This window comes from Lathamus discolor, chromosome 5 (assembly GCF_037157495.1).
Source record: "Lathamus discolor isolate bLatDis1 chromosome 5, bLatDis1.hap1, whole genome shotgun sequence".
Taxonomy (NCBI): Eukaryota; Metazoa; Chordata; class Aves; order Psittaciformes; family Psittacidae; genus Lathamus; species Lathamus discolor.
In genome coordinates this window covers 12563977-12590453 of record NC_088888.1, presented here as the reverse complement: position 1 = coordinate 12590453, position 26477 = coordinate 12563977, and the positions used below count along the sequence as shown (strand labels likewise).

The following is a 26477-nucleotide window of genomic DNA, read 5'->3' as shown; positions in this document are numbered from 1 at the left end:
TTGAATCCTTGCTGGCTCAATTTCCTTCTGGCTTTGCTCTCTTCTGTTCCTCTCCTTTTCTGTTTGGCTCTGTCTCAAGTCCTGTCCCACCACAGAGACACTAAGAAAACTCTGGTAACTCTGACTGCCCAGGGCAGCGGTATAACGTGCTTGTACACACTTGATCTGCTTGATGGTTGTCCAAGTGGAGGCTGTCAGCACGCTGCCAGCAGACCCTAGAGTGGTCTGTGAATATCATCTATGGGACACAGGGGAGATGGCTGAGAAAAGCAAAGCGATCATATGACAAACTGCAACCCAGCTTAAACTTCTGCATCGGCTGGAAAGTGGCTAGAGGAGTTCACAAACCAAAACCGGGTTTGTGGGCCACTGGAAACCGCTGCTTTGAACTGACGCTGATGTCCTTTTACTGTGACTTGGGGGAAAAGTGAGAGAAGCCTGTTCTGTGGCAGCTGTACAGCTTTGAACCACTGTGTGGAGCCAAACAAACGCCTTCTGAGCAGCTCTACAGCTCCTGGATCTGCCACATCAGGATGCAACAGGGTTTCTTGTGAGTTAAACTCCCAAGTGGTGGGGTGCTGCTGTCTCTTAGTCTCCTGGTTCAGTAGATGGCCTTCTTGCCTGAGGGATAATTTAGCGGTGCTTAATGAATTGAAACAGGCAACTAAAACCATCCTCCTGTGTCCTGCTAGAGCTTCAGCACAGCCGTGCTGGAGACCTTGGCTAATGGTGTACCAGTGATTGAGCGCAAGCAGCATGTACCGGCACTTATGGTATGTAACGTTATTTGATCCACTCCCGGTTCTCCATGTGTGACTGATTTCCCACATGCCTCAATAATCTGCTAAAAATACCATTATTCTCCTTATGAAGAGAGCCCCTCTGACACATAAGGAAGAGGAGACACCTTCAAAGCAGAGCGAAGCTGGTCTGCACATGGCCAGTTTTGGACACCCTTCAAAGGTGAGGTCAGGACTGCTCTCTTGCGTGGGCCTATCTACATGGACATTGCTGGCTTGTGGGGCTCATACCACTCTCAAACCTAACTTCAAATGGATTTTGGGACTCTCTTCTGCTGCATTGTGAATTGAATGGACAAAGCTTACCTTGTTTTCTTGTTTAATAGTAATAACTTCCTACCTAACTGTCTAAATAGGACCTGTGCTGAGTATAGGCAAAGGAATCAGAAGCAACTGAAGTCCAAAACCACTTAGCAAACAGATAGTGTTTCCCAGCGCATCAGGGCACTGTGTCTCTATCAGCAATGAAGAAAAACCTCTGATTTGTAATTTTCAAGGAAAACTTCCCACTGCATCTCAGCAAATGGTACAGCCGGCTACTTTATGGTGCTTTAGGTATTTTTCCAACAATAACATTCATTTTAGTCAGATAAGTTGGTTTCAAGCAAGGGTTTAGTGCATCCAGGGCTTGGGATAGAACACAGAAAAGGAGGTGCCTCTCCTTCCAAGGCAGTAGTGCAGGCAGGGGGTGCAGCACTGCCCGGGAATGCTGCCTGGCACTCAGCACATCCTGAGTCAGGCCTAAAATATGAAGCAAATGGCTTGAATTGTGCCTTGGAGAGCTGCCATAGTACGTGGTGCCAGCAGCAGCTCTTCAGACATCCCTGGCAGCAGCTCCCTGCTGAAAGAGACACTCCCTGCACCGTGTGGCTGGGGTGCACATGTGGGGGAGCTCGTTGCATGCGGTTTGGGCTGTGCGGGGGTTGTAGGTGGGTTCATGTCAGCAGTGACAGCAATACATGCTTTGGTTGCCACCAGCAAATCAAGCTGGAAATCATTTCTGTTGTGTGTAGCGTTCAAAGCTGTAACAGGATGACGATACAGGGTACATATGTACCATATTAGTTTTTGAGCCATATTAGTTTTTCCTCTTTCTTTGACTTTTTTCTAAGCTTACAGATTTGCACATGGATACTTCTGGGTTTTATGCAGGAAATACCAATTTTTTAACTGATGTATACATAAAATCATAGAATACAAGATTGGATGGGACCTCAAGGATCATCTGGTCCAGCCTTCTCTGGGCAAAGCGTGACCTAGACACAGCAGTCTGTCCAGCCAAACCTTAAATACGTGCAACACTGGAAAGCCCACCACTTCCCATTATTCCAATGGCTGGTTGTTTTCACCGTGAAAAACTTTCCTCTAGTGTCCAGTCAGGATCTCCCCAGGAGTAACTTGTGCACTGGAACAGGCTGTAGAGTGTCCCTCTCTGGAGACATTCCAAACCCGCCTGGATGCGTTCTTGTGTAACCTGCTCCAGTGACCCTCCCTTGGCAGGGGAGATGGACTCGATGATCTCGAGGTCCCTTCCAACCCTAATGACTATGGGATAACCCCTCCTCTCTCCCATGTGACTACATAAAGAGGGAGCCTCCGTGTTTGTAGCCGCCCTTCACAGAACACGTGCGTGCTCTGGGTTTATTAGGACACGCTGAGCGGCGGGGCTGGCTCTTCACCGCGATGCAGCGCGCCTCCAGTGAACGGGGGACGCGGCGGGGCTGAGCACCGGCCGCACTCGTGACATCCACCGGGGGTGGTGGGGGTCAGGCCGGGCGGGGCCGAACCGAGCCGGGGCGGGGCGCGGCGATGTCGGGGATGGCGGCGGCGGTGGCGAAGGAGCGGGCAGCGGCGGCTGGAGCGGGGCGGCACAGCCGTGCCGTGCCCTACCTGGGGCAGGACTTCGGGGCGCTGCGGCAGCAGTGCCTGCAGGAGGGGCGGCTCTTCCAGGACCCCTCCTTCCCCGCCGGCCCCGCTGCCCTCGGCTACCAAGAGCTGGGGCCCAACTCCTACAAGACGCAGGGCGTCGTCTGGCGCAGACCCACGGTACGGCGGGGGTAAGGGGTGGGGGGGGGGTGATGCTCGGTAGCATCGTTCAGCGGCATCACCGCGTCTTTCCACCGCGCTCTCCTTTCCTTACCCCCAGCCTGGGTTTGATTTAATCCTGCGGGGCTGTGCGTGTGCTCTTTGCGCTCCCCTTTCTCCCCCCCGGCTCGTTTCTCCGCGCCCAGACCCTCTCCCACAGCCTCCCCCGGCAATACCGGACGGCTGCAGGTCGCGGTGCGGTCGCCCAGAGCCCCTGGGATGGGTGTCCCTTTGCGCCGGGTCCGGGCTGTGAGGGGAGCATGCCCTATCTGGAAAACCAGCAGCAACAAAGCCGTTTGTCTTTCCATCCCGAGCAATCCCGGTGGACAGAGTGCTTGTTGTGGGGCTGTCGCTTCAGATCCATCACTCTTTCCCTTAGCAGAGATGAACTGTTTGTGATGCCGAGGTTTCTTTTCTGAGCTCTCGCTCAGCCTGTGCTTGTGGCTACTGAAGCAGCCCTGTCTGGCCACGGGAGCCATCCGTTGGGTCAGATGGATCCGGGGTGCCTGGATGTTTCTTAAAGGCCTTGAAGTAGTCCGTGGTGGGGAGGTAACAGCAAAGTGGTGTGTGCATGTGTGTAGAAACACAGTGGACCTCCTGGCACATACTGTGAAGTGAGGTGGCTGCCCACGAGCTTTGGTCACTGTCCTCACCGCTCTTCACATGTCTGGTGCCTGCACTCATTCCTGGCCTGCTCCATCTCTGTGGTGTTCATCTGCTGTGGTCAATCCCTTGTTTAAATCTGCTGCAAGTGGAGTTCTAATCCCACCCTTACCTGTGGATATATGTAACAAGGGGCTTGTTTTGTTCCTAGGAGCTGTGTTCCAGCCCCCAGTTCATAGCTGGTGGAGCCACTCGCACAGACATCTGCCAAGGGGCATTAGGTAAGGTGGATGCAGAAAGCTGAGCTTCTCATGCAGGTGCTACCCCAGTAGCACCCAGTTTATACTAAGCCGTATGTAACTCACTCTGTAAATACATCCTGTTGAAACCTGCCGCCTCTCTATATCAAATCAGACCTTCCTTGCCTCTCCTGGGCATCTGCTGGTAGGGACAGTGTGTGTTTGGCCACTGAGCACAGCCTTGCTATGTGCATTGAGCAGGGATGGCACAAACTGGTTTCCTGACAGCTTTTCTGATTGCTTTTAATTCCCTTCACATTCACATCCATGTGCCTGAGAGCAACCCAACTAACCTCTGCTTCAGAGAGCAGTTGCCTGTGTGTTGAAGCGTTTCTTTCCCATGAGAGAGAATTCCAGGAAGGACATCCTGAAACCTGGAAGCCCAAGGGACAGCCAGAGGCGAGTGGCTTAAACTGGCTGTGTGTGCACAGTGCACAGCTATCCTGGTCTCAAAAACTCTCTCCTGCCTTGTCGGCTAGAGTGTTTTTAGGCAAGTGCCTCCTCTCTGCTCCCAGAAAGCAGTGTGGAGGCTGTAGAGGACAGCTGTGGAGATGCTCCAGGAAGTAAGATGGGGTGGAAGCAGTGAGGCTCCTATTTATTCTGTATTTGTAGGAAGAGGGTGAAAACCCTCTTGTCTAAAGATTAGACTGACAGCATGGCTGAGGGGAAGCCCTCAGAGTAGGGAAACATGACTAATATGTGCTGTGTGTTGTGACTTTGCAGCGCGATTGGCAAAGGAATGGAGTTCTGTTTGTTTGCTTCTCATTGGCATAGTATTAGCCACGTTGCAGCTTCTTAGTTTCTAGTCATGATGCTGCTATTTGTGTTTTCATGTCCAAAAATAGAATGGATAGGGAAGCTTATTTCATGTATTTTGTGCTTGTGTTTTCTTTCAGAAGTTACTTAGGTTAGTGCTTTAATAACTAGATACAATTTGTGTAAAACATCCTGACAATAAATAATACAGAGATTGTGAATTTAGTTCTCCTTGTGCCCCAGTAGCATCTGTGACATGGATTAGGCTCCACTGTGTCATCAGTGAAGTCCTTGGCATGTCAGCAGCTTCCTTTGCATGTTCTCTCTGTCTAGCATCATGTCTCCCACCACTACTGTTTTGGTATAAAGCATGCCCCAGTGTTTAACACACATGCCCTCTTTTTTTATTGTGGAATTGTACTGCTAGAGAGTTGTTCAGCTTGAAAACAGAGTTTATTTAATGCCATTTCAACATCTGGCATTTTGTAGAGATCCTGGTTTCTGAAAGCACTTAGTTGCTTTCTGCAGGCTTCCAGCCTTCCTATCCAGATGTTGTGGCAGCAAGAGCACTGGAATGAAAGATTTGTAACTTCATTTTCACGTTGTGGGATTGTTGTTGCTAGTGCCAAACCTTGATTTAAATTGATGAAAGCGATTGTTGCCTTAATGGTCTTCAGACCAGTCGGATGCTCTCATGAGGTTGCATGCTACCACCAAAGGATATGAACTGACTCCCAGCTGTTGTTTCAGGAGGCAAAAGAATACCATTTATATAGGAGATTGTTAGTGTTCCAGGTTATATTACTGTTTTCACCATGACTGAGTACTGCAATGACTCACCCCGCTATCTTCTTATGAATCTGGCCAGGATTTTCGTATTGTATGACAGTTTAGTGGTTGAGTAACAATTGGATGCTGTTGATCTTTTCTCTGTATAGCTATTGAGTTACTAAGAGCCTGTATTGAATCTCTTCCTTTTTACACAATGAAGATAGCAGATGTGCTTTACAAATGCTTTTTTATTTTTATTATGTTGCTTTTTTCCATAGGAAGCTTTTGTAGTCCTGTTTATCCTCCAAAAAGCTTGGCAGCAAAGCAACACACCTGTACCTACATGGAGTTCCATTGCTGTTGTTAAGCCTTTCAGAACATCTTAGAGTGCTGCAGGGACTGATAAGGCATTCCAAGCACATTCCCATCACTGCTGCAACTGGTTTCTTGGCAGGTTACAAACCAAACAGCCTGGCTGATGAGCAGTGGTACGCATGTTCCTTTTAGCTCAAGTCTCTTAGGTCTGTGGGCCAGATGCAGCCCATACATTTGTTTCATTGTTTGACCTAGATTATATGCATAAAAGGCATAGCTGATCATCAGGGCAGAAAAGGTGATCTCCTTACCAAGGCGGCAGCTCGCTAAGTGTTCCAGACACCACAATGCTGCCCTTGGGCTTTGGATTATCCTTTATTGTGGTTTTGTTCCTTTGTAGGAGAAACTTTTAAAGTTGAGTATTTGGAGTTAGTTTTGCAGTGTCAAATCTGAAGGTATTTGGCTCAGAATGACAGCACATGGGACGTGGTGACTCATGACAGCAGAGGGGAGGAACCAAAGCCACTGGGGAGAGGAAGCTTATTCACCCTTAACCGCCTTCTTTGGAGGGGATGTCACCATGGTATCACAACACTGGGGTGTACACAGTGCGATATCTCTGCTCTGCTGTTGAGACATAGGTGTACCCTCCTTACATAAAAATGTGTGGAAAAATAATGAATAGGATGAATGTGGAAAACTACATGTATGGTTTTCCCATGCTGGCAATCACTCTGCTGTAAATGGGTTGCTGCAGCATCATGCTTCTAACCAGAAAACTTCCTGGAGTCTCTGGTATTAATGAAAGTGCATTGAGTGGTTGTTATTCTATGAGTATCTTAAAATAATTACATGTCTAATGGGCTGATGTACGTTTTTCCTTTGACCCCATAGTCTCACGTGGGCTGTGCCGTGATCAGAAGAGCTGCCTTTTGCTTACAGTTCTCCAGGCACTTCATGGGATACTTTGCTTGCGTTTGCTTTCCAGATTGTCAATTTTAAGCCCTTATGGCTATTCTTGCCTTGCAATTGATTTTTTTTTTAATGTTCTTGTTTATAGCTGGAGGTTCGGTAATGCAGAGATAGACACCTAGAAATGGAAAGTAAAACATTGATAACAGCAAAAAGGGAGCATGAAAGGAAAAAAATGGTATTTGTCAATATAAATAAACTCACAGCCTGATAATATTCCCTTTCCTGATAACCTTGTTCTGCCTATTGTGCACTTAACAAAAGTTCTCCGTGATAAACCTGGCTTTCCTAACACCCCTTTCAAATTCTTCATATAAGTAACCTGTTTGATAGACTCCTCTCGGACTTTGCTTCTCTATCAAAGCAAAGTCACTGTCAAGAGCTTTACAAAAGTACCAGTTCTTGCAGTTAAGACTATTTGGTAGAGACCCTGCTTAGGCTTACTTAGCACAGGCTAAAACTCCAGGTGTTATCATAAGATCTGTTTTCATTCGGGCTTTGACTTGTCAGGTCTGCTTTTAGTGCTCAGTGTTCAGAAAGGGAGAGATGATATCCTGGCTGTTGAGCGCTTTTAAATGTGGAAACCAGAGGGTGGTGTGTCTCCCATATATGCTGCATCTGCCTTTTAATCTCAAGAAGACCTTGTCCAGAGTTGTGCAAGTTAAGATCTGTGTTTGTCTGGCTCCAAATTCTCCTTAGAACTCAGTGAAAAGTTCAACAGAGATTTTTCAACAAACTGTGCAGATTCTTTCTCTTCTTGCTTGCTGTAATGGAAGAGCTAGAAAGTAAAGGAAATTCTTTATAAATTCTGCTTATGTGCTTAGAGGTCTTTTGGTGGTGGTTCTCCTCCTCGAACCTCTGCACTTATCTACAGGGGAAGTCTGACTCACAAGATGTATTACAGCATTAAACAGTGTATGCTCTTATCTAGATGCCTGAGCAGCTTCTTGACCAAGACTTCCTGAGCTACTGTGCTCATGTTGAGTTGTTCCATTACTCTTTCTGTGCTGCTCTCTGCCTGCCCAGCCCCTATCTTCTTTATGGAATAGAAAAGCTAACATCACTTTGGAAGAAGGGTGGGACAGCTGCCCTCTGGGCCAGCCTTGCTACTAATTTAAATCGGCACAGTTCTTACGCGGTCAGTAGCGTTAATGTGAGATGCTCCAGGGTTCCCTTGGAATGGTTGAGTTTGTCTGATCGAGCAAGACTGTGCAGTGTGAACTCTGGTTTCTGCTGGAGGTTGAGCAATTGAGTGGGGAAAAACGCCTCCACAGCTGACTGCAAACAAGGAGCATAGAACAGTCCTTGGGCTGTTTCCACCCACCCTACAGAGCATGCACAAAGGGCCTTCAGCTCTGCCTGCAGCTTTGTTACGGAGTCCAAGGGTGGATGGTTTTACTCAGCTGTGCCCTAGGACATACAATGTAAGATTCTGAGGTTTTGAAATTAGTCTGCAATTTCACATCTTCCAACTTCCTTGCGATGTGAAAAGGGCCAGGGGACAAATGTAATTTATTGAGCTGCTGCTGGGGATCAGCTGAGAAAAGAGGGGCAACAAAGAGGGAATTGCAGGTTGCCCTAGAGCTATCTGAGTGGTGATGGGTTTGGGCCTGAGGGCGACCCTCAAAGAGCCGCTTTAGAGTTAAATCTGCTTAAGAATTTCTCCCATTTGGATCCCAGCTTCTCGCTTGTGAGCTTTTGACCCTTTTATTGACCCTTCCTTCTCTAGGAGGCTGTATAGAGCCTGCTGCTTTGCTGGCCTTTAACTTGCTAGCAGCCATGGGTCTTGAACCTGCAGTCCTATACATGCTGCAGGACCATTTTGTGGGATCCGATGTGTAATATCGAGCTCCCTGTGTTTGTAAAGCAAGGCAACAGCAGACCTGATAATGGGAACAAGGAGGTTTATGTTGGGCTGTGGGAGTTGAGGTCAGCTGGGTCTTTATATCTCTAATCATCTTGCTAATGGGCTGCAGGAGGCCTATGGCTGAGCAGGAAGGTAACCACTGTTAAACACTGGTTTCTGAAAATAAGTACAACAAATGCAGGTAATGTTTATAGAACTGTGGTCTCCTCCCTCTGCGTGGTAGGAGATGGTGTGGAAAAACACTGTCCAGACAGCCTGGGGCACTAATGTGCAGGCACTGTGTGTGCTGGCCCCATCCCAGGAAGGGTGAAGAGGTGTGTGGGACTAGGGAACAGTGCCTGCCTTCAGTCCTTTCCTGACTCTCTGGTGACTAGTGCCAGAGATGCGATGTGGGGCTAAACAGAGAGGCCTCAGCAAGAGGCTTCAGAGATGTATAAACTGAAAGGAGCTCCTGTGTTGTAAGAGGCTGGCAAGAGACCTGAAAGGGAGCTTGTCCATGGGATAGGTCTCTGGATGGCAAGTCAATAGATGTTTATTAAACATGGAGGAGGGAAACAGCCTATGTTTGAGGAGACGGTGGCCTTTTGAGGAGAAACCACGTCCTTGAGTACCTGTGTGTGCCCACAGGCCCTGTTCTTTGCTTCTTCCCCATGCTGCTTCCTAACCTGCAGACACTCCATTGAATATCAAGTTTTCTTTCAAATAGTCCCAGCATGGGACTGTGTGTTGGTGGATCATAGAAAACCTGCTTTTGCTTTTCTTTTATTACTTTGGTTTAGAGGAAACTTGCTCTGGAGATGGTGGGTGTTTGTGTTCATGCATTTGATCTGCCTCAGAGGTAAAGTGATGGGAGGGATCATCTCACCACAGCTGAGATGGCTATTGGCTATAATGGATGAGCACCGTGCAGTATACAAAAACTAAAGAATAAAGTTTGGATAATGAATAATGAACAATGTTTCTTTTCCCCTTTTTTTTTCATTACAGGGGACTGTTGGCTCTTGGCTGCTATTGCCTCTCTAACCCTAAATGAAGAAATTCTGGCCCGTGTTGTTCCCAAAGACCAGAGCTTCCAGGATAAATATGCAGGAATTTTCCACTTCCAGGTAGGTGAAAAACAGCCTCCCCCTGCTGTTGGCCAGGAGCTGATGTGGCCGGCTATGTATGTGTGGTGTTTGCTGGAACTCTGAGGAATATCAAAGAGCCAGGCAGAAAAACAGGCATCCAGGAAGGGTGATGGTGGAAGGAAGCAGATGTCCATCAGCACATCCAGCTGAGGACATGCATCCCTGAACAGGGTGGGTGAAGCTGGCTGCGAGGGGCATTGCTTCTGCTCTAGGAAATGGGTGATTGAATCTCTTGGTGACCTTAGCATGCAGCATGGGGTGGTGATGAGGTGTTTGTGTTCTCTTCCAGTTCTGGCAGTACGGGGAGTGGGTGGACGTCGTGGTGGATGACCGGCTGCCCACCAAGAATGGGAAGCTGCTCTTTGTGCACTCAGCAGAGGGCAGTGAGTTCTGGAGCGCGCTGCTGGAGAAAGCCTATGCCAAGTGAGTTGAGGCCAGGGTTTTACCCCACTCCCATCTCCCAGTGCCTCTGCTTCCCCACAGCATCCTCACCTGCATAGACACATTTAAAAAGTCAACCTAATGTATTAGTCCTTACAACTTCTGGGATACCCCACAACTGCTTTAGTAAAGCTTTGCTGACAGGCGCTTGGGACAAATAGACATTGGCTTTGATGCTAGCCGGGAAAAACAGCTCTTGTATCTCATGGCAAGGCTGTTCCTAGAGTGCTGTCCTCTGTCACTGGGGCTTGGAAAGCTTTGTTTCGTGTGCTCTACATGCCTGTGAGGGCTTGCAGCTTCACTTCTTCCGTGTGCAAAGCCCACCAGTCCATGAGTCCAGGTCTCCGTTGAAGGTGAAGATGCACAAGTCTGAATTTCTAGTTTTAGGATGGGCATGGAGGAATTCTGCCATCTAGCATTGCTATTTTCAGTTGACTTAAGAAATCGAGCTAGTTTAGATCAGCTGCAAATGAGGCCCATAATTGTTAAAGGCATTAAAAGACTGTAGAACTATAGAGGCAAATTGTTGGGTTTTGATTTGTTCAAATTGTTTCCTTTTTGTCAAATAGTGCCCATGATTTTTGTCATTGATATGACTAAACCTACATCCTGTATACATGATAGTGTAACATTTTATGCTGGGCTTTCCAAGCAGAGGTCTAGGAAGCAATGGAGGAGGTGTTCATAGCTGCTGGTGGTGCTGTTGAAAGGAGAAATGCTGTGACAGTTGGCACAACTGGATGCCTCTCCAAGAGAAGAGGAGAATGGGGAACCTGATGGTTGTATGTGTGAGAAGAGGAAAATGGGGAGCTTGATGGCTCTGTGTGTGTGTCCCCTTTCGTGCAGGCTGAATGGATCATATGAGTCTCTCTCTGGTGGCACCACCACTGAAGGCTTTGAGGACTTCACTGGAGGAATTGCAGAATGGTATGAGCTGCAGAAGGCACCACCCAACCTCTTCAGGATCATTCAGAAGGCCCTTCAGAAAGGCTCTCTCCTTGGCTGTTCCATTGATGTGAGTTGGTGGGCTTATTGCTGGACACTCTGCTCTTGCTGTGCTTGTAGGCAGCTGGGGGGTGGACCCGTGCTCCGTCCACAGGAGGTACACAAAGGATGCTTCTCCCCTCTGCTGTGGTTCTCTGCTCTACTTTGTGTCTGGAGAATTTGACCAGAGACTGTGACCCAGGCATGTGCCCTTCCGCAGGGTTAGGTTGAAATGTAGATTCATTAGTTTATGTGTAAAAAGCTCATGGCCTCCCCTGTGTGTCTTCCTGGAGACCTAGAGCTTTTGCTGTTTCATAGGTTGGTGGTGGCAAATCATACAGGGAGCTCATGAGGGGTCCTGATGTACATCTTTGTTCTCAAGAAAGCCTGTAGCTTGGCAGCAGGCTGGTACAGGCTGAATGGGTTTGGACAGAAAGCTGCTGCTAATGGCTCCTGCAGTCTGATGCTCAGAGGTGGCAACCTCCATCCTTCTGTAGCCTGTTTGTCAGACAAATTGTCCCAAAACATTCCCAAAGCGGGGAGGCTCGGGCTGTTGCCAGGCTTTTAAAAGGCTTTATGGGAAAACATTCATTGGAAGCTGAACCTGTGAGAAGGAAAAGGAGCTTTGGCCCTGCCTGCAAGGATTCAGCATTGCTTTTGGCCTTACTGAAATGAGCCAAAGTATTGTTGGCATGATAATCACCCTGCTCCCAAATGAACATCTTAGTTATGTCTAAAGGGAAAGTAAGCGATTTACAAGAACTGCATTTATATTATAAATAATATATATATATATATATATATATAAGAATTTATAATAGAAAACCTTTTTTAAGCTTCAGATATGCTTGTTTACAGATCACCCACTTTCTGAAATGGTGGGAAGGCAATGACAAGTGTACATTTCACAGAGGATTAAGCATTATAACAGCAAGAGGTCAGGCAGTCACTTACTAGCAAGAAGTGACTTTTCCCTGTAGTGCTTATAGGTCAGGCTGCCCAAGTATTGTAATGGCTGTGGAGAAGTGAGAGGGTGATATTCCTTCAGGTATGAACGGCATCCAAAGTGCAGCCTTTTCCCTTACTCACCTGCATGACAGGTCTAGGGTGGTGGTGCTGGGGAAAGGAAGGGGAACCTCCCACCCTGCTGTGGAGTTGGCCTCAAAGCAAAGCGCTGGGGTCTTGGTGTGTGATCCCTGGGCAGCCTCAGGCTGGTCACCCCCTGTGTTCCTTCTGGCCCCTTGAGAGCATGGAGTTCATCATGTGTATCCCCTTTGTACAGTGTTCGGTGTGGTGCATCCCCTCTCGTGCATCCCCTCTCATGCATCTCCAAGTGTTTAGGAGCCAGGAAGGATCTTTGCTGTGGTGCAGGGCTTCTGACATGCACCCCATGCCATAAATGTGGGCCCTAGGACTCCAGCATCGCTACATGTGCTGCTGAACCTACTCTATCGCATGGATCACTCTCATTTCCTCTGTGCAGCAGCTGAACCATCCCTGCAGCCTCCCAGTGAGATTAGAGCTCTTCGAGGGGGAATCCTGGATCCCCTGCTCATAGGAAGCACGCTCATTGACTTTCCTTGCTCTTCCAGATCACCAGTGCAGCGGAGTCGGAGGCAGTCACTACCCAGAAGCTGGTGAAGGGACACGCGTACTCTGTCACCGGGGCAGAGGAGGTAGGTGTGCTGCCCCGGGGGGGGGGGGGGGGGGGGCAAAATGCAAAGACTTGTGTATGGTCCTGCCCAGTCACAAGCACATCTTCAACACTGCAAATTCTCCAGTATCACTCGTTTTGCTGAATTGGGCTTTGAGTCTGTTCTCAATGAAGTGAATTGGTTGGTGGTTTGGGGATAAAAACTTGACTTTTTTGGTGGTTTGAACAAAAAAATCCTTTTTTTTTTTTTTTTTTTTTTTTGGCCATAAGCACTGCTGTTTCCCAGTGAGCGGGGCCGTGGAGGGCACACTACCCTCTGCTGGTGACTGGGTCCTGCAGCCTGCTTCTCTATGGCAGGCAGCCCTGTACCCTAAAGCACAGCGGGACATGCGAGAGATGTGCACCAAGATAAACAGACATGACTGTCCCTTCGATGCCTGCTGAGCACCTTTCAGCAGGGCGCAGTGCTGGAGCACAGCGTGCCTGTCCAAGAGGACAGGCGAGAGTGAGACAAGTGCAAACGAAGGGAGCGGACTGTGGTGTCCTTCCATGTGTGTGGTGCAGTTACTTCTCCAAGAACTGTTTCTGAAGTGATTCCTGAAACTTCAGGGTGAGGTGCAGAGAGATGCTGACACGCTGCACTGAGGTGGATGCAAGGGGGAACAGGTTGCCCAGGGGGGTTGTGGAGTCTCCTACACTGGAGATATTCAAGGCCCGCCTGGACAAGTTCCTGTGTGATGTACTGTAGGTTACCCTGCTCTTGCGGGGGGGTTGGACTAGATGATCTTTTGAGGTCCCTTCCAACCCTTGGGATTCTGTGATTCTGTGATTCTATGCGCCTAACGGGCACGTTTTCCTGTGTGCATGTTGTCCTCTAGCAGCAAAGGCAGCGAAGAGGGACTTTGTTGACCTTCGCTCACAAAAAGCTCAACTTAGCCAGGCTTTTCCTTTGGTGATCTGCGCAGGCTTTGTAGGGATATTCATCATCAGGCACTGGGGTGTCACGTCTGGACTCTGTGCTGCTGCTCTGTGCAGTTTTGTTGGCTTCGGGCTGTAGAGATGTGCCAGCTCCTGCCTCAAATTAGTACCATGTGTTCCACAAAAGTGCTGGGTGTTCCCACTGGAACTCGTACAGCTTTGCTTGGCCTGGCCTCAGTGTGTGCAGAGATCGGCAGGTAACAAGCCAGGGCCTCGGGTGCAGTGTGAGGAGGGGCTGATGCTGCTGCACTGTGTATCATTCAGTGTGGTCAAAGGGGTTGAGGCCAGACCAAGTATCCCATCTCTTGTAACAGGCTCATCTTGTATAGGGATGGGGAAAAGTCATCTGAATGTGAAAAGGCAATTCATATGTGGATGATGACTTTAGAGAAGTATCCGCTTGTACCTGCTTTTTAGCAGTCCTGTAGCAGCTTTACGTTCCCTTTGCTTGAAATCATATCAGAGGTAGGTTTTTAGTGGCACAAAACAGACAATTTGGTTATCATGAGCTTTGATTTGTGGATGCTATAAACCTTCTCTGGACAGGCGTGGGTGTGTGGAGCTCATTGAAAATCCGTTTGATTTCATGTCTTTTGGCCCAGATGAGTGCATACATCATGTGTAGCACTGAGATACTTGCTCTGTCCTGTAATTTCCATAGAGAAGGTGGGATGGAGCACAGTGCTGAGTCCCTGGGTAACTCTCCGTGTACACTTCTGATCCCATCAGGTGAAATTCCGAGGAACCGTGCAGAAGCTGATCAGAATCAGAAATCCCTGGGGGGAAGTGGAGTGGACTGGGAAATGGAATGACAAGTGAGTCAATGGCTTGTACGTTGCCAGGAGGCTTTTATTGCAGGGGTACAACTGTGTTTCTGCTGCTGTCTGTCTTCTCCCTACCTTAGATTCCTCTGTAAGTCACATCTGGATGCGATGTTCGCTCTGAGCTGTTTCAAAGCAGCATCCCATCACTGTCATCTCCTATGTGGGCATCACAGCATGTGGCGCCCTTCATGCAAACATCTGCCTTCCTATAGCATTCCATGATTTGGTTGGTGATTCCTAGAAACGTTTCAGTAGCTTCTGCTTATTTAACAGCCCGGATTCAGTGGTGAGCTTCCTTGGATATTTAAGAAGTGAGGTGTCTGATACCCCGTGTATTTTGATTCTGGTATGGTTTGAGAGCTCTGGAGTCACTATCAGCTAGATATTGTGCAGTATGTCATGTGTCATGTCATGCAGTCATGTGGAGCTGTAAGAAGGTGAAATCCTTGTGCCAGAACAGCTACATTGGGGTTAAGCTTCACTATACCCTCTAGTTGATGTGGGGTTGTCTTTCAGCTGCCCAAACTGGAGTGGTGTTGACCCTGAGGTGCGGGAGCGGCTGACCAGGAGGCATGAAGATGGGGAGTTCTGGTAAGTACCACTGGATTTGTGTGCGGGCAGGAGGGGATGTCTTTTCCTATGTTCTTTATCACACAAAGTAACCTCTCCTGCTGCACTCTCCAAGGTGAGTGAGCAAATTCACCCCAAATCCTAGTACGGGAGAGAAGGAGGATAGACCAGGCGGTTGTATGGGAAACGTGTCTGTCCTAAGCAGACGTTGCCACTGGCATTGCTTCCCACAGGATGGCGTTCAACGACTTCTTGAGGCATTACTCCCGCCTGGAGATCTGCAACCTGACTCCAGACACCCTGGCAAGTGACAAGTACAAGAAGTGGAGCCTGCTGAAGCTGGATGGGAACTGGAGGCGAGGAGCCACTGCGGGGGGCTGCAGGAACTACCCAAGTAGGAGACACCGAGAAACCTTTTACTCATCCAGTATCTGAAGGGGGCCTGCAGGGATGCTGAGGAGTGACTCTTCATTAGGGACTGTAGTGATAGGACAAGGGGTAACAGGTTAAAACTTAAACAGGGGAAGTCTGGATATAAGGAGGAAATTCTTTCCTGTTAGGGTGGTGAGGCACTGGAATGGGTTGCCCAGGGAGGTTGTGAGTGCTCCATCCCTGGCAGTGTTCAAGACAAGGTTGGACAAAGCCCTGCGTGACATGGTTTAGTGTGAGGTGTCCCTGCCCATGGCAGGGGGCTTGGAACTGGGTGACCTTAAGGTCCTTTCCAACCCAAACCAGTCTGTGGTTCTGTGATCCACTTGGACTTTCTCTAGGAGCTTCTGGGAGCTGCTTTGGGGTGGCCTATGGAGGAAGATGTACCTGGGATACCCAAGACTGATGTCCAAGAAGTGCAAGTGGGAAATGTGGCTCCCTGATAGGGTCCAATTGTGGTTGTAAAGGCTGGGGAGAGGTGTGTTAGTTTTTCCCTCTCGCAGCTGATTTTGGAAGTCAGAGCCCCATCTGTTCCAGCTGACAGGTCTATATCAGCACAGTTGCTTCTGAGCAGTTTGCATAAATCCTCTTTCCAGACACGTTCTGGATGAATCCCCAGTATTTAATCAAGCTGGAGGAAGAAGATGAGGACCCCGATGATCCTGAGAGGGGATGTACTTTCCTCATTGGCCTCATTCAGAAGCACCGGCGGAGGCAGAGGAAGATGGGAGAGGACATGCACACCATCGGCTTTGCGATTTATGAGGCAAGTTAAGGCAGTAGAGTGCATGGGAGGAAATGGAAAGCTCTCTCTATAAACTAGGGTAGTGCAGTTCTCAGACTGGGCTTGCATCAGAGTTGAGGCAGGTTGAGTTAGTCACCAGCCGCAGCAAGGGAAGTTCCTCTTAGATGATCAGGAAGTTATCCTCCATAAAACCAGCAGTCAAGCACAGGTGCCCAGAGAGGGGATGGAATCTGCATTCATTATTATTATCATGGAGATGTTCAGACCTAGGCTGGAGAAGGTCCTGAGCAGCCTCATTAACTTCGATACTAGCCTTGGTTCAAATAGTGGGTTGGACCAGGTGACCTACAGAGGCCCTTTCCCACCTCTATTCCAGAATGGAGCAACAGAAGAACTATTCAAAACATCAAGGTTAAAAGTGCAGAAATCTGATCTCTCCTTGTCAGGGTTGTGAGCAGCAGAATGAGAGCAGCCACGGTAGGGATGTGACCATGGTAGGATGTGACCCTAGCTGGGGCGCCTGCACTGGATTGGGGAGTGTAAAACCAGCAGCAGAACCAGCCAAAACACCTGTAAAACCCCTGCGGGATGAAGGGTCAGGGATGCGTTTATGGTAACTCCTGAAGCAGGATGTTTTGTGCAGAGCTGCAAAGCAGTGGTGCTTAACTGGCAGTGGAAATAGGAATAATGGTCTTGCCTGAGGGATGCTCTGTATCTGTAGGCCGTGTGTGCAGCTGCTTGCTTTCCCAGTGTCCCAGCTTTGGAAAAGCTCGTCAAAGAATCTGCTCCCTGTAGGCAAATGAAGTTTAAAACAAAGCCAGATCTCCTGAAGACATAAGGAAGTGGAGAGCTGCGTTATTGTCTTGCCCAGATGGTGGAGAGGTCAGAGGGGTGGGAGAGTCAAAGACAGGGGGGGAAGAAATAGTCTGGAAACTGAATCTCCAGAAGATATCACTGTGGGCTGCAGGGTGGAGGGGGTCAGCCGGGAGCCAGGACCCTGGCTGTGTCAGTGCCAGGCTGTGCTCACGCTGCCTCCACAGGGATTTGGGAAGCTGAGCAGTCAGCACTGGGTGACATGGGCTCAGCGTTCACTTCTGCCTCGAGCAGTCTTTTTATCAAGAGCATGGATGTTACCTGCTAACCAGTGGTGAAAAGGAGTGGCCCTGGAGCTGATTCAACCAACAGGTAACTCGGTCTCCTTTTCTTCTTGCAGGTGCCTCCAGAGGTATGTAGCATGCATTGGTGGTCAAGATGCAGAGCTGGGCTGAATGGCTTGTGGGAAGAAACAGTTCAGAGGATCCTTCTTCACTGCAGGACAATACTGGCTGTACAGTCCAAAGTTTGAGTCCATTTATTCTGGATGGGGCCTTGAGCCCGTGATGCATTTTCAGGGTGCTTTGGGTTGGGATAAGAGCAGTCTGTACTGCGGAAACTCACCCGACCTGCTGTTCCATGGGTTTTCGCCCATCCCAGACCCATGCTTGCTGCCCCAAAGTGCAGCTGCTTTCCTCCGGTTTGCACAGACTTTGTTTGACACACAACCAATATTCCAAGGAGGTGTTTTATTCTCATTTCCCTGAGCACTCTTTATTGGTTTCTCTCTGTTTCTACCTGCAGGTAGCTAACCATATGCCCTGGGGATGAGAGAGGTGTGCAGTGCAGTGATACCTATGTAATATGAAGCAGGGCTGCAGACACCTCTGAGCTGTTGCTCCTCAGAGGGAAGAGTGAGGTTGAGCCTGTGTAACCTCAGAGCAGCTGGGGCACCTTGCAGTGCTGGAGGCTATGCTCAAACCAGCTGCTCTTATGTAAAATGTGGCTTCATCAGGAGAGGAAATGGTGCTACCAGTTGATTGAATTTCTTATGTACCTTCTGAATGCCTGTCAGCTGCTCAGCTTGGCACCATAGTGGTCCAGAAACCTGCTATCCATAAAAACCACCCAGCTACAATCCCATGGCTTTTCTTTTCCCTAAAAGGTGGAATTTTGTCTCCCACTGTGGCAGCGGGTCTTACAGGTTCCGCATGCTGAAAAATCCAGGAGGATGGGAAGTGGTAGGCCTCTGAGCCTGATGTTTGCTTCTAGAGCTGAGATAGCCCACCTGTAAGACCCTGTGCAGGAGAGTTTGTTCTGAAAGATGTTAAACTGCTTTGATACTGCACAGACTATTGTTCTTGGAGCCCTCCATAAGCTGGCTCTCTGCTTTAAGGCAGCTTGACCTGGGAGGCAAGAGCTGAGCAACAGTGTCCTGGTGGCACCAGTCTGGGGACCAGAGGGACGGGTGGCATCTCACTCCACAGAAAACCCGTTGGTAAAGAACTTGGCAAATGTCTTCACACACCCATCACCATCTGCAAAACATAAGCACGACCTGAACGGCTCTTGAGATGATCAGAGCAGAGCTGCAGCCCAGGAGTACCATGGCGGGGTGCAGCCACCCCTTTCTCCTCCTTCATTCTGTTGAAGCGACACAGCTGATTGCCGTATCTATTGTATTGTTAATCTGTAATGCAAATACATGCAAATCATGGGGGGGGATTTCTCTTTCTTTGCTTTTTCCCAAGTTTTCAGGCCAGACAAACATTCATCTGAGCAAAAACTTCTTCCTGACCAACAAAGCAAGGGAAAAATCGAACACCTTCATCAACCTCCGAGAAGTGCTGAACCGGTTCAAGCTCCCTGCAGGGGAATACATCGTTGTACCCTCGACCTTTGAGCCCAACAAGAATGGGGATTTCTGCCTGCGAGTCTTCTCGGAGAAGAATGCCAACTCCACGTATGTAGCTCTTTCCTAACCTGAAACTTGAAGGAAGAGCAACAGAAAAGGGGCTTGATTTTAATACTGGTTTCTTTATCTTTCTAGGGTTATAGATGATGAAATTGAGGCCAATTTTGAAGAGGTATGTCTTAGTTTAAAGCACTTAAGTTGATTTTGTCATAGATAAGTGGGGTTGGAGTGTGTCTGTTCCCTGTGCAGGGCAATGGTTTTCCCTAGGCATTATGAAGAACTGTTGTCCCGCTCTGGAAACAGATCTGTCAATATCCATAGTTGAAATGGAACATCACAAGCAGTAATGGAAAACACTTGTTGTCCTTTATGCAGAGTGGTGAGCTTGGGCTTCCCAGGAAGAAGGGATCTGGTACTATCTGCAGAGGTGACAGGAGCCATAGAAAATTAGCTCCCTTTGCTCTCCAGCCATCCGGGAGTGCAGCCCTTTAGCTATAGGGGTGGTTTTGATGTGATATTGTTTCCATGATAAGTGGAGACTCCATATGTTTAGCCTTGCTGGAGCTGCGGGCGTTTCGCCTATTAATGCATCTACTCCGCTGGGTGATTTTTTTTCCCCTCAAGATGAGAACTTGCGCTTTGCTTCCTTTGCTTTAAATTAAGACGTGGTCCAATAGTAACAGTAGCAATAGCGACGTTCTGGATTTGGTAGTGATTTTTTAATTGAATAAATTTTAATTTCACCAAGAATTTTAAATTCTGAATTCCTGCAGTATTTGCTACGCCAGCATTTTGAATGAATGAAAATGAAACTGATTTAAATCAAAGCGAAAGTACTCTGTACCTTCAGCTTTGCCATTTAAATTGTGCTTTACTAGGGGCAAGGAAATGCATTAAGTCCTTCTCAGGCACATTTCCTCCTGTCCATATTCTCTGTTTCTCTCTTGTAGACCGAGATCAGTGAAGATGACATCGAACCCAGCTTTAAAAAGCTTTTTGGACAGCTAGCAGGGAGTGTGAGTGTTCTGTTAACGTCTTACCGGTAGCATGAATGAGTGGGTAAGAGAAATGCCTCCCCCGGGATGGAGTTTAATCCTTGTGCTGACTCAGATCTCAAGTATGTGCATAATCGTGCATGCAAAGATGTGTGTAGTTGCCCATCTGCTTACACAACAGGTTTGTGAGCGCTCCTGGCAAACAGTCTTTGCTGTCTTTGAACTTCAGGCTCGACTTTTATCTCTGTGGGTCCCTAATTCTGTCCTTTGGGCAGAGCATTTGGTGGATGGGGTGAGGGCTGGGCTGTGCCTTCTCCCCAGGCTGCTCTCACCTGCCTGAGGGCTCAGTGTGCTGATGCCTGGGCACTGGAGGTGCTCCTGGGAATGGGAGGTGGGGAGAGCTTACCCTGATTGCATTTCCATCCAAGGGAAATAAACTCCGAGGGGTGTTTGAACTTGGCCACCTCGCCCAAAGGGGACAGAGGCTGCTGATGGGATAGATTCACTGCAGCTCTCAGTGAAAAACCTCTCTCTTTCCCCAGGATGCAGAGATCTCCGCCTTTGAACTGCGCAACATCTTGAATAAGATCATGGCTAAACGTAAGTCCCTTTTCCAGTGGCAGCTTTGGTTGGCCAGCAGCAGGCTTCCAGCATGGCTGTGAGAGCACAGAGCACACCATTGACCTGGGCAGAGCAAAACACTGGGCTCTGCCACAGACCTGCGGCTTGGGGCCATATGGGCACAACCATGTGCTCTCTCTGTTGCTGCAGGGGCTGCAGACACACTGGAGCTGAAGCTGTATTTAACAGGATGCGTGCTTTGGCAGCATGCTTATGGGTGCCTTTTATCCCTGCATCTGCTACTGGGAATTGGTTGCCAGGAAGATGGATGGATTTGATTAATGCTTTATAATGATCCAGAGAAGGTGTTGCTGCTCCTTTAGTATTGAACCAGTCGGGATTCAAACTAGCCAGCCAGACAAGCCCAAGCCAATGGTCTGGGGTGATCCTGAGGAGGAGGAGAAGGAACTTTGAAACTCTGGGCTTCTTTCTCTATGTAGTGTTTCAGAGCTTAGCTCTTCATCATTTTCCCTTCCATTAAACAGTGCTCATGAAACAAGTTCCTCTTTAAATCTTAGCCTGGTGGCCAGGACTGTGTTGTTTGTCTGTGTGCACCAACCAGCTAGCAGTGGTGTATTGCTGGTTACCATGCTTGATGTTCATCTGTTGCATGAAGCTACCTGCCACTGATGTCCGTAGGTCAGAAGTCCATGCTCCTCTCAAAAGCCCACCCTTGTCTTTGAAGGCAGACAATAAGGGCAGGAAAGCTTCATCTCCATCTCTTGCTTCTGCAGCACACCCACAAACTAAACTAACTGGGCTGTTTGCTTGGAGAAACATCACAGCTAACGTTCACCCTAAGCCTCTTTGGTTGCAAAGGGCCATGCCACTGATGACATAGGCTATACACATCAGCCTTTATTTGCTCTGCTTATAGAGCTCATGAGCTATTTAGGAGGGTGCTGTGGTATGGCATGCACTGATAATCCTTTTGCTTTTTCTTTACAGGCCAGGATATTAAATCTGATGGCTTTAGTATTGAGACGTGCAAAATAATGGTTGACCTGTTAGATGTATCCTTTGAGGCTGTTCCTAGATGATACTCTTCTGCCTGTGATGAAGTAGGTGAGCTGCCTTTGCAGTGGTGGGTCCGTACTGATGTACTGCTAATGAATTCCAAGGTGGAGAAGCTGGTTTTACCCTGGTTCCCTTGAATAAAAATGGTAGCCCTTGCTGCTCATGGCACATGTATTCTCCCGTTATCAGACAGGGCAATCTGCTTCGAGGTCTACCCTGTTGCATGTTCTGGTTTAGCTGGGGACAAAGTGATGTTTGTGTGGGGAAAAGGCACCTGGCTGGCAGCAGTGTGGCTGTAGAGTTGGAACATGAACATCCAGGTGTATCTCACTTCTCTGTTGTATGCTGGAGTTGGTAAGGGCATTGTAAAGCTGTGAGGACTCAGCAAATAGAATACAAGGAGACAAACACAGGAAGCAAAGACTTGTTGGATTTTAGGAGCTTTTTTCCCCTAAGAATAAGGGCACAAGTGTGGGATGGAGGGTCCAGTCTAAGAATAGTTGTGTTCAGTTTCTCTGTGCAGTGGGAGTTCAATTGCGTAGTTGGGAAAAGGGAAACTTACCAAAACAAAGCAATGCTCTGCTGTAATTTGTTGTAAAATCCAGCAGTCTACAGGGACTCCTCAGCGGGTTTTGGGAGCGAGGCCATGACCAGGTTCTTTTGTTAGCTCTTTGTGCAGGTTCAAATAGCAGGCTTGGTTGTGGCTTTTCCTGTTTATAATCCAGACTTAGGACTCGTGCTCCTGTAACTGCAGGTGTTGATCCAACTGCGCAGAACAAAATGGCATCATCTTGGCTGTGTAATACGTGTATTGGGAATCTAGGGGTACCAAAATACCAAAGAAGGTGCTTGTGCATTGATCACAGTTTTACCTGAATCAATCATCTTGCTGATTTAGAAAGACATCCTAGACAACAACTGTGCATTCAACAGGATGAGTCCTTTGGAGAGCACCTGCATCCTTTTCTTAACTATAGTTATCTTGTTTAAAGTATTAAGTCACCACTGTCTATGTAAGTAAAGCCAGCACAGAGAGGGGAAACCCCTTTTTCTTTGCTCCAAAGAGATTCCCTTAACTCGAAGGAGAATGATGGGAGTGGTAAACTGGGCCTGAAGGAGTTCCACACCCTCTGGACAAAGATTCAGAGATACCAGGTAAGGTGCAACCTTCTTGGGAGGTGCAGTCAGATGTAGAGGTGGCTGTAGACCGGTTTGCTTCAGACAATGCATACAATCACGCATCCCGGAGCAGGGACTCCTTCTGCTCACCGTGCATTTGTGTCCTCAGTCTCCCAGGTTTTGTCCCTTGGAGTCCTGGGGGTGACTGCTTGTCCTTAGGTGAAGGGCTGAAGGAGAGGCTGCTCCCTTCCTGCCTTTGAGTGGTTTCTGTTTTAACTCAGGTCCAAGCATGTTGAGCCTTCCCCACTTAACAGAGCAAGTTTGGTGTCAGCCTTGCTGCTTTGGTAGGGATAGTGCCATTTGGCACAGGCATCCAAGGAGTTCTCCGGAGTCTTTATCTGCTTTGGCTGCTGCCTTAAAATGAGTTTCTAAAGCCCCAACTGGGAGATAAGTGTAGTTCTTCAGACCAGTGTTGGAAACATTCCTAAGTAACATGTGGGCTGCGTTTCAAAATGTTTCACTTCTGATGAAAGCCAAATCACGCTCTGAATTACTCAAGTTTTGACTTTGGGTTTTGTGTTCCACAGAAAATTTACAGGGAAATTGATGTGGATCGATCCGGTACCATGAGTTCCTATGAGATGAGGAGAGCGCTGGAAACAGCAGGTATTTCTATTGCTCTGACCCTTTTTAGGGTCTATCAGTTTCATACTGGGTTGATAGATGCTCTTAGTTTCCTGTGTATCACTTGTAAGCTGTAGTCCCAGACCTGGAAGGCTGCTGTTAATGTAGCTGCCCAGCCTGGGTTCTTGTCTTTGTGTGGCAGTGTCTTGCCATGCGGGCACACTAAGAGCATCTCAAAGGAGTGACAGGTTTGCAGTTATTGTCTTCAGCGACCAGCTTTTGGAGAAGCACAAATAACTGCAACAACTTGGTCTTGTACCAGCAGACTGTTGTCTTTCAGTGAGTGTCTCTGGGTGTATGAGTGTTTGGCATAAGCCTTGTAAAACCAGGATACTGCGACCTAGAGAATGGAAGTGGCTTGAGCAAGGGGTGATGCTCACAAGAGCACCATCATTAAGAATCGATTTGCTACTGCAACCACTGTTGCAAATCTGAGTTACGATGGTGAGCAAGGAGATGGATATCCCAGAGCCATATGATCCCAAATTAACTTCCTGATCTGGGGCCGTCTTAATGCCCACATCGGGGATCTCTGGAGCTTTCCCTTCTTGTCACCACGTAAGATGAGCAGCACATCTTTTTGTGCTGAAGTTGAGATACTCTTTGTAGATATAAGAGACCCATTTGCCCCCAGAAAGCCAATGCTTCATCTGGGATCTCTGTGGGCAGATTTTGGCAGCCCCCTTGTTATACAGGGAAGCACCATGAGTTAGAGCAATTGGCCATGTCCCCTAGGAAACAGGAGTACAAGCATGGGAGCACATGGGGCAGGAAGAACACATGTAACTTAGTCACAGCTCTAAATCACTCCCAGTACAGAAAGGGTCGCTGGGAATTTCCCAAGCAGAGTCAATATTCCTTAAAACTAGCGAATTTAACCAAAAGTAGCTAATTGAATTTCTGTCAGTGTGTAAGGCTGGGGCTTTATTGGGGAGAGCTTTTTGTGTGTTTTTCTTCTTCTTACCTTTTATATCCTTGCCATCATATTTTTAGGGTTCAAATTAAACTGCCAGTTACATCAAATCATTGTGGCTCGTTTTGCTGATGAAGACCTCATCATTGACTTTGATAACTTTGTCCGGTGTTTGATTCGGCTGGAAACACTGTTCAGTGAGTACATGCTTTATCACCAGAGAGACACTATTGCTTTGTGTTTTCAAGTCCAGGATAAGTTATTCAGAAGACTTTGTGCTGGATCCAAGGCAACTTCAAGGATGAGCTATAAATCCAGCAACCCAGTGTGCATGATCCTCCTAGATCTAGGAATCGGTCTTTTAGGCTAGACTGCTGAACTGGAGCCAGACAGTCCTTCATGCAAACAACTAAATGTTAGCTTTGAAAAAAGATCTGAACACTTAACAGATTGACTAATACTACAGAATGAGGTATTGAAAGGGTTCAGTCTCATTCTTGCACATAAGCAGGCGATGACTTTAAAGTGTTTCTTTCTGGTTTGGGGTGTAGACTGTTGTCATAGTTAGACTCTGGGACTAAATTGCCTTTTGATCCTGAAGTGCAAGGACGGGGCAGGCTTTCCTATTAGTTCCTATGTTCATCCTTGTCCGTCATCTCTCTCTTATCACAGAAATGTTTAGGAAGCTGGATACTGAGAAAACTGGAACAATAGAATTGAACCTTGTTAATGTAAGTTCATTTAGCTCTAAACTGTTCTCTGCTCTTTTTGGGTGGGGAAGGCTGTGAAGAGTAGGGACTGTCCTGCTCCATTCTGACTGATTATATGTATTTATGTAAATGATAGGTTTATATAGCTTGTGTATTTGTAAGCAGCCTCAACAAAGGTTACCTATTTTAAAACATACCAATATCCCCTTGTTTTCTTTAACAAACCAACTTGAACCTGAAGGCACTCATCCCTTGCAGTGATTCTGATGTGTACGCAGGATTCTTCCCTGCCTTTTCTGTCAACAGCAGCATAAAATGCAGGTGCAGTAGTGACTCACAGTATTGACTATATCTGCTGCTTTCTGCACCATGTCTGCCCTGGAGCAAGGACTGAGTTTGGAGAAATACACTTTCCTGCATGTCTTTGACTTGCTTATTACCCAAACATAACCCATTTCTGCACCTAAATGAGGAATGTGCAAATCATCCCAAAACTCTTCTGACTTAAATGAGAGATAAATTTAAATCATTCAGGAAAGATCCTAAAATGACTTTGGTAAAAACAGACTTTCTTCCTCATGCTAGAAATGGGAACAAGCATATTTGCTGAGGTATTTTTACTAAATTTAACCTTTGGCCATTCTCCTCTCTCTTTACAGTGGCTGTGCTTTACTGTCATTTGAGGCACCGACATCAGCTTAAGAGAGCTCAAAAAGAGCAACATCAGGTGAAGATAACTGAGCAAAGATACAAATAATATCCTAAAGGGAATGTGCCTTAACTTATACAGGCAACTTTTGCACACGTTTATAAGAACAAAAGTGTTCTACTTCAACAGAAGTATCTGCAACCTCATTTTTAAGGGCTTGGCAGTTTTTACTATTATATAGCCTCTGTACAAAAACTTCAGTATAAAGCCTTACTGCTCTGCTAGTACCTTTGGATTTAAGGTGTTTTACATGACTTCTGGAAAAAAGCTTATAGCTTGACAGTCTGGTTTAAGAACTGGGTTTTGTATAACAGCTTCACTCCTGCATATCTTAAACTGGAAAAGGGATAGCATTGCACATCTGACTACAGGCATTTAGGGATTTCTTGTATACTTTCTGTTCAAGCTCAGCATTACTCTGGTGAAATATTCCTTGAAGAGTTTGAGTAGCAAGTATGTTTGGTCAATCTGAAAGATAAGTCTTTCCCTCCTGACCATTTCTGTGCCTGTAGGAGGAAGCTGCAACCAGACTCTTCCAAGAGAAAGCCCATGCTCTCAGGTGGAATCTAGAGTTCCTGTATCTTATTTATCTTCCTTTGAACTACACGTATTTAAATAAAAATAGTAGACATAAAGCTTGCAAGACTTCTATTCCTTTGGAAAATAAACACACTTCTTATAGATTAGATGCAGAGCCTTTTAAAGGGATAAAACAGCATTCTGAAGCTGATGAGGCACTGACAGGCACTCTGGACATGTGT

General features: G+C 47.5%; 1 protein-coding gene across 1 annotated transcript; it reads left to right on the top strand.

Annotated features, from left to right (window-relative positions):
- The first annotated feature begins 2603 nt into the window (after positions 1–2603).
- CAPN2 (calpain 2) lies at positions 2604–26351 on the top strand. Its single transcript, XM_065679793.1, has 21 exons — positions 2604–2846; positions 3700–3769; positions 9456–9574; positions 9885–10018; positions 10883–11051; positions 12613–12696; positions 14382–14467; positions 14993–15067; positions 15280–15440; positions 16072–16241; positions 17434–17445; positions 18785–18996; positions 19084–19120; positions 19899–19964; positions 20486–20543; positions 21513–21577; positions 22668–22736; positions 23288–23366; positions 24378–24494; positions 24970–25028; positions 25667–26351. Exons 1-21 carry the CDS (start codon positions 2610–2612, stop codon positions 25688–25690), a joined length of 2103 nt encoding a protein of 700 aa, XP_065535865.1. The 5' UTR covers positions 2604–2609; the 3' UTR covers positions 25691–26351.
- The last annotated feature ends 126 nt before the right edge of the window (positions 26352–26477 follow it).

Bases quoted from the DNA above. Each gene is read 5' to 3' on its own strand.
- CAPN2 (XM_065679793.1), top strand. From the start codon at position 2,610: ATGTCGGGGATGGCGGCGGCGGTGGCGAAGGAGCGGGCAGCGGCGGCT. The intron at 19,965-20,485 runs GTGAGTGTTCTG...CTCTTTCCCCAG, and splicing joins TTGGACAGCTAGCAGGGAGT to GATGCAGAGATCTCCGCCTT. The intron at 20,544-21,512 runs GTAAGTCCCTTT...TTTTCTTTACAG, and splicing joins GAATAAGATCATGGCTAAAC to GCCAGGATATTAAATCTGAT.